A 14,592-nucleotide genomic window follows, 5' to 3' on the forward strand; every position below is an offset into this window, starting at 1 on the left:
TTTTGCCACAGACTTACTGCAGCGAGGGCACTGGTGTTGTTTGCTCATGATTATAGGACGACAAAACAAACAACAACAGCAATTTACAGTACCACCCGGGATAAACCAGGGTAGTGCCTCCCCCATTTGTGTATCCCTAATTTAGGGGAAAAAAAGGAGAAAACCAAAAAACATAAAAAACAAAGAACAGAAATTTAAAAAACAGGATGTCTACGAGGTCACCACGAGCAGGTGGGAAACAATTTGACTACCCTTCCAGGAAAGGAAGCCCAAACAGAGGTGCTGAAAAATGCTGAGATGGTTTTTTCAAACTTTTCCCAATATGGCCTTTATAGCAGCAGCAGATACATCACATAGGCAAGACCTCATTGGTTACTACCACTGCTGTCATGAACAGGATACATCTACTCCTTTCAAGTAACAGGTCTCTATCAACCTCACTGGCATCCTCAAGAGATTTCTTTTTACCTCTGCATACCATCCATCAGTAACCCTTCTAGATTCTACGCTGGTTCCTTGGAAAAAAGTTGACAGAGTCCTAGGAATTGGGCTTTGAGTGGGTGTTGTCCCACATCTTGTGGATCTTATCTTTCATCATCCTAACCTTAGTTTTGTTATGAGTTTTAACTTACCATTATTATTATTATTATTATTATTATTATTATTATATACGTGCTCCCTACGTGTCAACAAGTGGGTTGGTGGAGGGTTGGTGCCCCTCCCTGTAAAACAACTAACTCAGTGTCAAATGGCCACCCTTTGCGGGATTGTGGTGTCTGGCAATAGATAGATAGATAGATTATTATTATTATTTGGCCATGTGGAGAGGATGGAGAGTGAGAGACTTATGAGGAGAGTGTATGTCAGTGAGATGGAGGGGGGGAAAGGGAAGGGGAGGCCAAGGATGGGATGGAGTGGAGAGGTATATGAGATAGGGGGGTGTGAGCTGGGAGCAGGGCAATGAAATGACGGGGGATAGGGCGACATGAAGGCGATTTCTTTGTGGCCACCCCTTGTGGGATTAAGGTGTCTGGCAATAGGTAGATTATTATTCATTTTTCACAGATAATGGTACTTGGACTCAGTTATGGCTGGTGACTGACTATCATGAAAATGGATCATTATTTGACTACTTGATGCGATACACAGTGGACACCGCGGGGATGATTCGTATGGCACTCTCCATTGCTACAGGCCTGGCTCATTTACACATGGATATAATGGGCAATAAAGGTAAGTTGACTGATCCTAGCAGTATCATTCATTATTATCACTTTCATCCAAATCCTGTTTCCTATCTTTAAATGGGATGAGTAGGATTCAGAAATAATTGTACTGGTCGGAGAGGAAAATGTCAAAGTTAGAAAACTGTCAACATCATGCCCCGTGAAATGCTGCCTCCAGAATCTCCAAGGAGAATGATGATAAAGTTGTTGATTTGCTGAAGCCTTTAATTTAGAATTGGTTCACCAGGAATCAACCTCCTTAGTAAGTATATTAGAAGCAGTAGCATGAACAAAGTTTTTGATGTAGTACCAAAAATACCTGGTTACTTTCTGCTGAATCCAGAGCATACAAAAGAGTAAAATAGGGGTAAAAATGTTAAGTGTAACTACCATTATATACTCTCTGTGGTCCCAGTGATGACATGCATGGAAGTAGGGTTGCAACCTATTATCTTTGTAACTTTTGCCTGTGGGCGACTTCACACTCCCTCTTCTGTCTTTCTTTCCTTCATTCTTTCCTTTTGCTTCTGCTTGTGGATGACTGTACACTGAGTGACAAGGCAAATGGTGTCCTGCACACTAGGAAACATTTACTACACTGGGTGGTAACCATATAACTAAATTATGGCACCTGGTGGTTTAGTGGGTAATTAAGGTGCTCCAATCGGATTGAGCCGGTGTAGGTTTATATCCGTGGAGTGGTTGGAGTTTATTGCTCACATAATGCCACTCAGGTATGAGTGAGACTGGTCACTCTCATCTTAAATGTCAGGACCAACTTGCCTAGCCCCGGGCTCCTACGTTCCTCTATGGGGCGACATAGGATTGGATGATGAATGAATGAAAAATGAATGACGTAGGGTTGGTTTGATATTACGTGTGAGTACTTACAGTACATCAGAAAAGAGAGTTTGTGTCTGGATGTTCATTAAGTTATTGTTCCTTGTAAGATTTTTAAAAATTACTTTATTTCACTTTCCCTTGTGTAAGCATGGGAAAATTATGTAGAACAGTGCTGATGATGTATTTCTGCTAGAATCATTATTTTTCACTTTCCTGTTGGCTGCAGCATACTAACTTCAATTTCAGTTTTCTTATGAACATCCTGAGATCATTTACTCCAGGTCAAGAAAACAAACTGCAGCAGGACTGCAGATGTTAAAAGATTATATTGTTTAATCCATAAGCTGCTAATTATGAACTTTGTGTTTTGTTCTGGCCCACTCCAGATGAGTTAACCAGCTCCATGAAACCTCTTGCAACCAGAGGCTTAGATGTTTTTCCAGGGATACAGCACCATGGCATTATTGCAGTATTAACAGTATGCTTCTCTTTATGTACAACAGGGAAACCAGCCATAGCTCACAGAGACTTAAAAAGCAAAAACATCCTGGTGAAATCCAATGGAACCTGCGCCATTGCGGACTTGGGCTTGGCTGTGAGGTATGATTCTGTCACTGACACGGTTGACATTGTACCCAACAACAATCGAGTTGGGACAAAGCGCTATCTGGCCCCAGAGGTAAGAACTGAGTGAAAACAGTGAGAAATGTAATACCTTATCTTCATGTTATACAGCTGTGCCATTAGAACAGACTGTGTGAAGGTGTATGCAAGCCCCTAATTTTTTGCACGCTTTTATGGAACACGTGTAATTGTTAGAGATGATCAGCCAGCATTGTACATTTTAGAGTGTAGTCATCAGTACCACAAAGATATAAACATGTTTCATTATCATCCTCATGTGCTGCAGAAAAGATTGTCAAAAACTACTGACTTGTCCACATCTTCACGTTATTTAATTTAATGGTATGGCACTAACTCCCAAACAGCATGCTGTGCAATACCCCTGAGGAGTATGAAGTGTTATTCTGGTTTTGTACCTTGCCTTTGAGCATGAATATTAAGTATATTTATTATTTGTACAATACCAAATTTTACTGTGAAGCAAGGAATGATAAAGGTGTACTTGATCTGTGCTGTTGCTCACTAGGGGTTATGAAAATCTCTGTGGTCTGGATTCTTGTCAGTTAAGAAGGCTTCCTAGCACCTTTTCCTCAATGATGTATTTTTGGATCCAGCATGTAAATATCATTTTGTACCTTGCTTATGCAGAGTATGGTGTTATTGAAATGATGTAAACAACACAGAAGACAATAGTACCATATAATTAGCAAAATACTCATTTAGGGAGAGATTTTGGGAAGCTTCCTGAGCTGACAAGAATGTGACCAGTCAGCTTATCCTCTGGGCAATGTAGGAGGGTGTTGTAACAAATTTTTCTTCTTACCTAATTGGATACTATTCTCCCCCTTCCCCCGCCCCCCCTGTGTGTGTGTGTGTGTGTGTGTGTGTGTGTGTGTTTACCAAGCTGTGATATGCAGGAAATGAGCTATGCTTGTGGGGTTATGTCTCTCTTTCTCAATAAGTCAGCTTTTGCTTTGAATTCGTTAAAGTTTTTGGACTGGATGATTTCTTTGTCCAGGCTGTTCCACAGGTCCTTGCATCTATATAGAAAACAATATTTCTTGATATCCATCACGCAACTTGACTTTTTCAGTTTCATTCTGTGCCCTTTTGTTACTCTCCCACCTCATACAAACAGATCTTCTCTGTCAGTTTTCTCTACTCTTATCTTGGCCCTGAACACTGCAATCATGTCATCTCTCTCTCTCCTGACATTTAAGATGAGAGTGACCAGCTTCACACATCACTGAGTGGCAGTTCTTGAGCAATAAACCCCAACCACCCTTTGGATATAAACCTACACAGGCTTAATGTGACTGGAGCGCTTTAATCACCCACCATAATTTGGTTATACGGTTACCACCCAGTGTGGGAAATGGTTTCCTGGTTTACAGGAAACCATTTACAGATATTTAACCCCCCCCCAGAACATTTGGTTTATTAAAAAAAAAAAAAAACAACAACAAGAAAACCATGGTTTAAACCAGTCCTCCTTGGAATTAACTCTTCCATGTGTTCTGCAAAGTACAAGTAGGGAAAATATCTGAAGTGAGGTTAATGCAATAAAGGTTGAACTGATGGAATGCTTATGTTTGTATATGTCAGTCTGTATGTCAGTGGCATTAACTGACAAGGTATGTAATAATATATGCAAATAAAAGGAGATACTACCAGCACGCACATTATATGTTTGCCACAGCTTAGGTTTCACATCCAAGGCACAGGGTAGATGTATATCACAAGGTGAAGGAGCTAACACTGTTATTATTGTAACTGGGAGAAAACAGGAGACAGACATAAGTAGGGCCAACAAGGGGAAGGATGCTGTGGTGTGCCTGTGATAACTACTTAGGCTCCACAGTGCATTTAGTGTATGGGCTAACTTCAGATAAGTTGCCAAAATGAAATACAATTCTTGCTATTTAAAAAGTATACAGTAGGGTCTACCTGTATTAATTTGTCCTGTTGCATTAGCAGCTTAACATTCATGACAAGATCAGAAAGAATTCGAGTATCAATGCAGTCTTGAATATTCACACAACATTCATGGGAAATTACTGCTGAAGCAAGGAAAAACTCTTCACTCATAGAAATCCCAGTGTATTTGTGCAGCTTTAAAATAGAATATATTATAGGTACACTCCCTCTTTTGTCTTTCCTTCATTCTTTCCTCTTCCTTCTGCCTATGGGTGACTACACTGAGTTACAAGCCAAATGGTTTCCTTTACACTAAGGAACCATTTACTGTGCTGGGTGGTAACCAACAACCATGTAACCAAATTATGGTACCTGGTGGGTTAGTGGGTAATTAAGGCACTCCAATCTAATTGAGCCTGTGTAGGTTTATATCCAAGGAGTGGTTGGGGTTTATTGCTCATGTAATGTCATTCAGGGATGAGTGAGGCTGGTCACTCACGTCTTAAATGTCAGGACCAACTTGCCTAGCCCCGGGTTCCTACGCTTCTCCATGGGGCGACATAGGAATGGATGATGGATGGATGGATGGAGTATAGTATTAACATTTGGCACTGACTTGTGGGTTATGAAGACCCTGCACACAGTGGGGTTAGCAGCTTATGTATAAAAGAACCCTCATTCAGCTGCACATAACCCACAGATCATAATTTCATGGATAACTTGTAGCATTCTTGGAGGAAAAATTAATGTTGAGTGGAAGAGTTGGGCCAAAGGGAGCAATTCATCCTTTCTGTGGTTTGGCTCTACTAGCCTATAGTGTTAGTAATATGGAAAATTGCTACAGTAGTAATGATTAATGAACTTCATATATATCTTTCCAGTGTTTGGATGAGTCAATGAATATGAACCACATTGACTCCTTCAAAAGAGCAGATGTGTATGCACTGGGGCTAGTGTACTGGGAGATAGCCAGGCGATGCAATACAGGTAAGGCAAATTAGTGTGCACATTATCCAGATATTTAATTCAGAATAGTAAATAACAACATACTTCTATGTATTAGCCTCTACTTTTAATTTATGCCATGAACTTACTGGATGTTCGTAAATTGAACATGTATCTGCCAAAATACCGATGTATGACAAAATTTCACACTCTAGATCTCTCATTTTCATTAAATTTCTGATCATCATCATTGTCATTGTTGCTGGTGCTTTGATCCATTTATGAACTTCCCCTATTAAATGGTTCTGACAGATCTACCTCCAGGCCACTTTGTGATAACATACCTCTTGTACTTCATGGACACTACTCTTTCTCTTCCATCTCTCTTGTCAGTTCTTTTTCTTCCATACCACATGTGGTCTGCCTTTTCCGTCATTACCCTTAGTCTCACTTTCAAAGACTTTGCTTGGCATCCTTTCTTATGAACATCCTTTGAAATTGGTTATACCATGTCAGTGCTTTCGTTTTTCCAATCAGTAATTTGGCAGCTCATTCCTGTTGCAATTCCATTCCAGAATGTATATAAATTTCTCTGTCATTTACACCTTTTAGTTGCTGAACCCTGCAGTTATTGGTGTGTGTGTGTGTATCTGTCTGTCTATCTATCTATCTATCTATCTATCAATCACTCTGTCTATCTATATATATATATATGTATGTCCTGCCAAAAAGGTCCAAGGTTCACTTCCATACGTTAGGGTTGGTATCACAATACAGTACTGTCAAGCAGTGACTTTTTTACTTCCATATTCACTTCCATCATGCAATCCTATGCTGCCCCATGAGGAGTGTAGGAGCCCAGGGCTAGGCATGTTGGTTCTGACATTAAAGTTGAGAGTTAAATATACAGTACATGGTGATGATGACGATGATATATATATATATATATATATATATACATTTCCTTTCAAGTTGCTCAACATTTGAGGGTTTGTGACTTTACTTCATGATTTTTGTTATATTAACCCTGCTTATCTCTTTTCAAGGTGGTGGGTGTGAGGAGTATCAGCTGCCATATTATGATATGCTCCCCAATGATCCCACCATAGAAGAAGTGCGAAAGGTTGTGTGTACTTACAAGCAGCGCCCAGTTATACCAAACAAGTGGCAGTCTTGTGAGGTTAGTTTTATGTATTTATTTTTATTTTTCATAGACTGCAGTGTTCATTACATGATATGTGAGAACAGGTGTTGACTGTATCAGTCATACCAGTTAGGGATAGCCTTGTTTTCAAAGATGAGGGGCCAAAATGGAGGTCAGCAACCAGAAGGTTGGAGGGCTGAACTCTAATCTTAAATTAGTTACCTAGGAAACATAACTAAGTTTAGTTCCTTGAGGAATGCACTCCAGCGGTATCATCAGTATCAAGAGGAATGGCTAAACAGACGAAGAGGTATTCCAGTACTATATCAGTGTTGGGTACGACAGGCCAATGGTAACCATCATTACCCTTGAAGAAGGTTTGTGACCTCTGAAGGGATCTATTATCATACAACGTAGACTGTAGTGATTTATTACCTTGTGTAATTGGGCCTGAAATTGGCACTGTCATTCTTGGGTGCATGCTAGGACACAGTGTCTTAGGTTGATGACCACATGGGCGTGACCCTGCAGTGGGTTGGTAAAGTTGTCTCATACACCTGCCTGGACGTAATGTCTGAAAGTGAGGGATTGATGAACCTGTAAGCATGGACTCACAGAGGTTGGCATCTGAAGTTCAGAGGAGGAAAGACAGGAATATGAGACTCAGTGCTCTTTTTATAGTAGGTAAGACAGCAGATTGCTTAGTTAGAAATGCTAAAGCAGTGTGTGGTGTGGGAAGAGTAACAACAAAGAAGAAAGGGATGGCATGGTGAGATGAAGAGGTTAAGAGAGCAGTGGAGGAAAAGAGGAAGTGGAGCAAGTGGCTAGAGTGGTTACAGGACAGGGGTTCAGTTGAAAAGAACTGAATATATTGAGAGCAAGAAGCACATAAAGAGATTAGTAAAGAGGAAAAAGAGGGAGGTAAATGATGATCTAGAAAGAAAAATGAATGCAAACTACTCTAAAAATAGGAAGTTATTCTGGAAAGAGGTGTGGAAATGTAGAGGTGAAAGCGGAAAGAGGTTTGAGAGTGTGAAGGGTGTGAGTGGTGGATTATTAACCCATGGGGATGAAGTGGGAACCAGATGGAAAAAATATTTTGAAAGCCTGATGAATGGGAATAGAGAGTGGAGAGGTACTGTAAATATGATTTGTTTTGGGGGTGTGCAGAGAAGGAATGCAGTGCCAAGAAACATGACACTTGCACAGGTGAAGAGTGCTGTGAAACAGCTGAAAAATGGGAAAGCAGCTGGGGCTGATGAGGTGTATGCAGAAACAATTAAGTGTAGCAGTGAGAGTGGAATGGATTGCTTGTTGGAGATATGTAAGATGGCATGGTTGAGTGAAACTGTGCCAGGAGAGTGGAAAAATGCTGTGATTGTACCCCAGTACAAAAATAAAGGTGAGCATAGTGAGTGCAAGAATTGTTGTGTCATAAGTTTATTGAGTGTGGTTGGGAAGGTTTATGGAAGAATTATTATAAAGTAAGAGAGATATCAGAAGTCCGAGTGATGAACGAGGTGGCTTTAGGAGTGGCAGAGGATGTGTGGATCAAATATTTGGAGTGAGACAGATAGTGGAGAAGGCATGTGAGAAGGACAATAGGGTGTTTATGGCATTTATGGATCTGGAAAAAGCATACGACAAAGTAGACAGAGAAAGATCTTGGAAGGTTTTGTACATGTATGGTGTGGATGATGAGCTGCTAGGTGCTGTCAAGAGTTTTTATGATGGTGGTGAAGCATGTGTAAAGGTTGATGGGCATCTAAGTGAATGGTTCACGATCATTGTGGGCGTGCAACAAGGTTGTGTGATGTATATATGGATGGGGTGATGAGAGAAGTAAAAACACGAGTAATGGAGAGGGGAATGGTGTTGGTAATGAATGGTGATGGATGGAATGTCTCAAATTTGTTGTATGCTGATGATGCAGTACTGCTTGCAAATACCAGACAAGAACTTGGTAGACTAGTGCAGAGTTTTGCTGATGTCTGTGAATGTCGTGCCTTGAGGGTAAATGTGGAAAAGAGTAAAGTGATGGTTATTGAGAGAGAAGGTGACTCCTAGTGCGATATTGCAGCAAATGGAGAGAGACTGGCATTGATGAGACAGTTCAGATACCTTGACACAGTGATAGAAAAGAGAGAAAAATGTGCAAAAGAAGTGGAAAGTAGAGTGACACAAGGATGAAAAGTGGCTGGCGCAGTAAAGGCCTTGATAAGAAACAGAGGCTTGAGTGTTGCAGCTGCATGAGGCTTGCCTGAAGGAGTGTTAGTGCCATCTTTGACATATGGATGCGAGACCATGGTGTGGCATGAAAATGAAAAGTCATGAGTGAGAGCAGTGGAGATGGGACTGCTGAGGAGTTTATGTGGAGTACAGAGAGTGGATAGGATACGAAATAATATGATTCATGAAAGATGTGGAGTAAGGAAGTCTGTGGACACCAGAATCAATGAGAGTGTACTGAGATGGTATGGTCATGTGGAGAGAATGGATGACAACAGAGTGGTGAAAAAGGTATATCTGAGCAAATTTGAAGGAGGGAAGAAGCAAAGTAGACCAAGGAGAAGGTGGAGGGATCTGGTGGATGAGTGTGTAAGGAAGAGAGGTTTGGAAGTTGGTGATGCTTGGGGACTGACAAGAGATCGAGCTGGCTAGATGAATATTGTGAGGAGAAGCACATGATCAGGGATTTGGCACCCCTTTTTAATGTGACAGCGTCCAGATTGACTCCATCAGATACGTTTGTGAAGCTATAGAACGTGGTGAATGTTTTTGGCATATCAGATAGAGCCAGGATGCCGGGGGCATGAATGATGAGTGAATGGAAGCTTGGCCCATTGGAGTGGGCAAATTTGGGCTGTTTGGACATTGCTACTCCTCACCCTGTCCTAGGGTAGGAAAGAGGTCTGGATGATGATGATGATGATGATGATGAAGAAGACGCCAGTGGCCTTGGGGGTGATCATTTTAACAGATGATGGGATGAGAAATAGTATACTCCTCCACAATTTTTAAAATCTGACATTAACCCCTAAACCGCTGGGTTGTTTTGGCGCTCCTTGCGTGTCCCGCGAGAATATTCGCGCTCCGACAGACTTTGTAAAAATATTTGCCAAAAATCAGTTATTAGTCCTAGAATATTATAATTACATATGCATATGGCACATACCTTCAGCTTTCTCCCGGGATGTTTGTTGAGCCTTCATCGAGTACCATAGGACTTGTGGAGACTTCTGAAGTTGGGTAATGAAGTCTCCACTTTACACTTCCCAACATCCCGTAATATGATTACCACAGCCTGATATTATCACTAGAAACACTATTCTATGATTTTCAAATAGTTTGGAATCCATACACCAAAAAAAAAAACACTGTGAAAGCAATGAAAATTACGAGCGCATATGAGCTTCCCACTTGCGCTCGTTCCCTGCCGGTATTCTGCCATTTATTATTCATAAACACACACACACTTTATATTCTTATTACTTTATTACACTTATATATATATACAGTACTTATCCATAAGTTTCCTTCAGTAATAGTACTTTTTTTTTCATTCTCGTTCAGGAAACTAGCGTAGAGAGCAAAGCTTTGACTGTCATTACTCCAAGTATTTGTACTCATATTCTTATATTAGTAATTATTTACATTTCTATTTTATTTACAGTATGTTATACACTGTCACTTCCAGTAAATAAGGGCTCCTTTCCCTTGGAGCCAGGATGAACTTGGAACACTGAAGCACTCATAGTTTATCACCATTTCCTCCACTGGCTCATCACACGATTCACCAGAAAGATTGTAGTCACTGTCCATCATTATCATGGATAAATTAGCCAGTTCATGCTCCACAGGAGAGTCATTTAGACCTTTACCCCTTCCCACATGAGGTTTAGTAGGGGTAGAGGTCACAGGGCCCTCTAGAAGTGGCGGAAATGGAGGGGCGCGAGTGCTATGTGCTTTCATCTCAAGAAACAACACTGAAGAAAATGACGAGGCGGATATAGGGCCCCCCAAGGGTTTCCAACGTCAGTGAGGTGACAGCTGCTAATTTATATGCTGTGAAATGATTGGCAGGAAATTAGGTAGTTCCAGGTGAATGTAAATGTCACTTAGGCTTCTCCCTTCCTTTCTTTTATATATTTTTATTATGAGAATAGATTATACGGCATATTTCAAGGGGAAATTACCAGGGAAAATTAGCAAACAAGTGCACGTGGGGTGTTGCCAGGTGATAATTAGCCAACTCCAGGTGTATGGCACTATCAGTTACCTAATTTTTTTTTTTGGTGTGTATTATTTTGTATAAGAATAGGGCATAGGGCTTATTTCAATGGATGAAATCTGTGGAAAATTCTGGGGAAGATTTGCTTATCGCAGCACCGCTGGGCAGGTGAGAGGAGAGGGTAATGGAGGGGAGGTAGGGAGGGGAGTCAAGAACGGGGATAAATAGCTAAATTGTCAACAGATGACATTAGCAGTGCTGACTATTGTTGGACACTGGCAGTACTGATAGATGATACAAACCACCACTTGAAAGCCCGGGCGAATTCAAAATAACACAGAATCGCAAAAGTGATGCCCCGTGGTATGATCCATTGCTCCTGAGCGTCACGAAAGTGACGCCCTGTGGTTAAGGGGTTAAACCTCCTGTCACCATTTAGAATGCCTGGGTGGTGTTGAAGTGGATTATGTGCGTACATCCTAAGGGTGCCCTCAAAGAGAGTGCACAGAGTGAAAATGCATATCTGGTGTGTATTGTTATTCCTACCATCCTGATGAAATGAGTACAAATCTGAGAGATGGTTGACTTTTGATCTCCAGCTTTGTAGTTGGAATGTTGCCTCTTTAGTGTGTGCAATTGAAATATTATAGTTGTACTTGATTCTTAATTTCTTCTTTCCAAATTCTTTCAGTCATTGAAGACACTGCTTACTTAACAGAGAATACTAGCCTCCATAATACTACTTGAGGAGATATGGTGCAGTATTAATTACTGCAGTCCACTTTCTCACATACACATAACCTTTGCCTATATACTATCGCCCAAAAAAGTATACTTACTCACATGAACGCGGGACTCCACAATGAGTAGAGCGATTCGAGTAATGTCAGTATTCCATAAAGTATTTTGTTGTCCGTCGTGTCGAAATGACTCACGCCACTTTAGTAAGGATACTTTTTTGAGCGATAGTAGTCATTTCTCTTTTAGATTTTAGGGTTTGTACAAGCAAAATGCTACTAAAAGGGAAACAACTTGAAGTGAGACATGCTCGTGGTTCACAAGACAGTGTTCACATAATTATCGTTGTTGAATTACAGTAATCCCTATACTTTCCGGACATCCCCACTTACTGGATATTGTGGGTCTGGACCTTTGGAACCCAAAAATGGCCAAAAAAAAGAAAAAAATCCCCCCAAAATCCGAATTTTTTCTCACCTGTAATTTGAAATTGCCGCACGGTGCCGAACAGCTGTTACACCACGGACCCTTCCCTCTTCCTTCCTCCCTCCTCCCCCCTCCCCTGTCAGGGTTGCCATTTGGTGTTTTTCATTACCAAATGTGGGCCAATTTGGTCATGAAATATTCGTTTGGTAATGAATCAGAGTAATGCATTACCAAACGGATTTTTCACAGGTATGAGGATACACAGGATGGAGGTGGTGGATTGTTTGCTCTCTCCCTGCTAACATACATAGTGTGAAAATAATCAGACATGCAGTTAATTATAAGAGTGATTACATGTATTTCCACTTGTATATATAATTAATGAAGAGTAAATTTTAGCTTTACGAATTTGGTAATGAAGAGTTAAATTTGGTAATGAAAACTGAGGAGTTTGGTAATGTGGCCGTTGCGATCTGGCAACTCTGTTTCCCCCTCACCAACACCCAAACAGTTATTGCCTAATTTCAATCGCGAGTGGTATCTTATCGTAATGTAAGCCACACGTGCTCATTTTTTTGTGAATAAACAGTGAATAAACTGCAATACCTCGCCATTAGACCACACGGGAATTTACAGTGTTGTGCAGTGTTAAGAAATTAGAATTTAGAGTGCAAAGGATTAACTGTGGAGTGCAAACCTGGCAGTTGAAACTGGCCTGATGCAATTAACAATGTGCAGTGTTAAACAGTTATAACTCACAATGCGAAGAATCACTGAAGTGCAGCACAACACTGGATTACTGTACGTGCTTCAAGAGCATTTTCATCACTGCCAAAACCTTACAAAAGGTGGCCACAAACGTGCTGTAAGTACCCTGGCTGAGGGACAGTCACTTCTAATTCCTCATTCATTGGTTCCTTTTCATTTATATAATGCTTTATGTCCATTATTGGTGTGAATAGGGTCTTAAATAGGTTTAAATAAGTGTTATGCATGTCCAGTAGGGAGCTATTTAGGTGGCTTTCAAAGTTAGGCTGGGTTAGGGTCCATAAGTACCAGTCCAGGAGGCAGGGGTCCACTTTCCGGACATGCCTTTGGCTTTATTGCATCGGATAGTGGAGGGATTACTGTATTTAAAGTTGCAGTGATAAATTACGAAGACGAGATTTTTTAGTTCGGGATAAAAGTAAATGAACTACCAATTTAAAGACATCAGAGCAACTGTATAAATTACTAAGAGCTTAAAAGGGAACAAAATGATGTTAATTCATCAGCAGTTGAATAATAAAACAGCTTAAGTGACACCTGTGAAAGGAGATTACTTTTATATTGTATCTTGAATTCCACAATGATAAGCTTTCTCTCTTGCAATTACTCTTCCATGTCTTTGTGCAGGACCTGCGTGTTATGAGCAAGTTGATGAAGGAGTGCTGGTACCAGAATGCCGCCGCCCGCCTCACTGCCCTGCGCATCAAAAAGACTCTCGCCAACCTGGGTGCTCTTGATGAGTTGAAGTGCTGAGCAGGCCAGTGTATTTCTTTGACCTTATGACCAGTATTGACATCTATTCACATCACTCAACAGGGCCATTATAACAAGCAAGTTTGTTGCCCTATTCTCTCATTTATTTTCATTTACTCTCATTGGTTTTAAATCATTATAAAAACCTGTACATATATATACAGATATAATATGCTCAATGCACAGCTACTCTGTAAAATTTGAATATGGTACAGCTTGCAGTGGGTGGGACCTGAAGGATATGAAACACGACTGATCTTTGTAGCACCAGATGTGGAGTGGGGCCTATTTTGTCGTAAGCATAGGAGGTTCTCTAGCACTTCTTCCTTACCAATTAATGTCTGTGTATGTCACATTAATATCATCATCTGTAGTATTTATGCAATCTTTGTCTGTTGAAAAAGAGAGAGAGAGAGAGAGAATACATAGATTTAACCCTCACCCACCGAGCATCAGTCAGGACCAATGCAAAATAAGTTGAAGGACACCGCCAGGTATCAGTTGGAACTGCGGTTGTTTTCGTGGCACAGTTTGAAGTGGCCGCCACTTGATCTCGTCACCAAAGGGTCAGGATAGACTCCCGTCACCTGAGGCAATCATACCTCAGCCGTCTCTGTGACTTTGCTAGGTGTAGAGCGATGTTTTGTTACACCTCTCGTCCGATTCCGTTCCTGCCTTATGTGGACCCCTTGCCACATCCACCCCTGCCAAGCCTCTTTCCGAGGATACTAGGAAAGGGCTCAGTGATAGTGCCATAGGGCGTGCCTTGGACACAACTGTGTCTAGTTTATGTAATAGTGGAGAAGTTATCATGTTGAGAGCAAATCCAAAGTCCAAGCTGTGCACACATGCATGAATACATCCTGCCACAAACACCAAAAGTTAATCATCCCTTCCACATCGTTACTCATTGACGTGACCACCTACAGACCTTGGGATGCCTTTTTTCACAAGGAGAGTTCGTGAGTAATATGGTC

The 14,592-nt window shown here is 41.0% G+C and overlaps 1 protein-coding gene across 1 annotated transcript in view; it reads left to right on the forward strand.

Annotated features, from left to right (window-relative positions):
• Positions 1–13,615, forward strand: part of LOC145392344 (TGF-beta receptor type-1-like) — a 111,102-nt gene extending 97,487 nt beyond the window's left edge. The window contains exons 6-10 of the mRNA XM_080266746.1: positions 1,066–1,233; positions 2,573–2,748; positions 5,492–5,597; positions 6,602–6,735; positions 13,490–13,615. Coding sequence (XP_080122872.1) covers positions 1,066–1,233; positions 2,573–2,748; positions 5,492–5,597; positions 6,602–6,735; positions 13,490–13,615 — 710 coding nt within the window. The remainder of the gene's footprint in view (positions 1–1,065; positions 1,234–2,572; positions 2,749–5,491; positions 5,598–6,601; positions 6,736–13,489) is intronic.
• Positions 13,616–14,592: the final 977 nt, after the last annotated feature.

Source organism: Coenobita brevimanus, chromosome 22, assembly GCF_032717465.1.
Source record: "Coenobita brevimanus isolate Jiangsu-jjx chromosome 22, ASM3271746v2, whole genome shotgun sequence".
In the NCBI taxonomy this organism is placed as follows: Eukaryota; Metazoa; Arthropoda; class Malacostraca; order Decapoda; family Coenobitidae; genus Coenobita; species Coenobita brevimanus.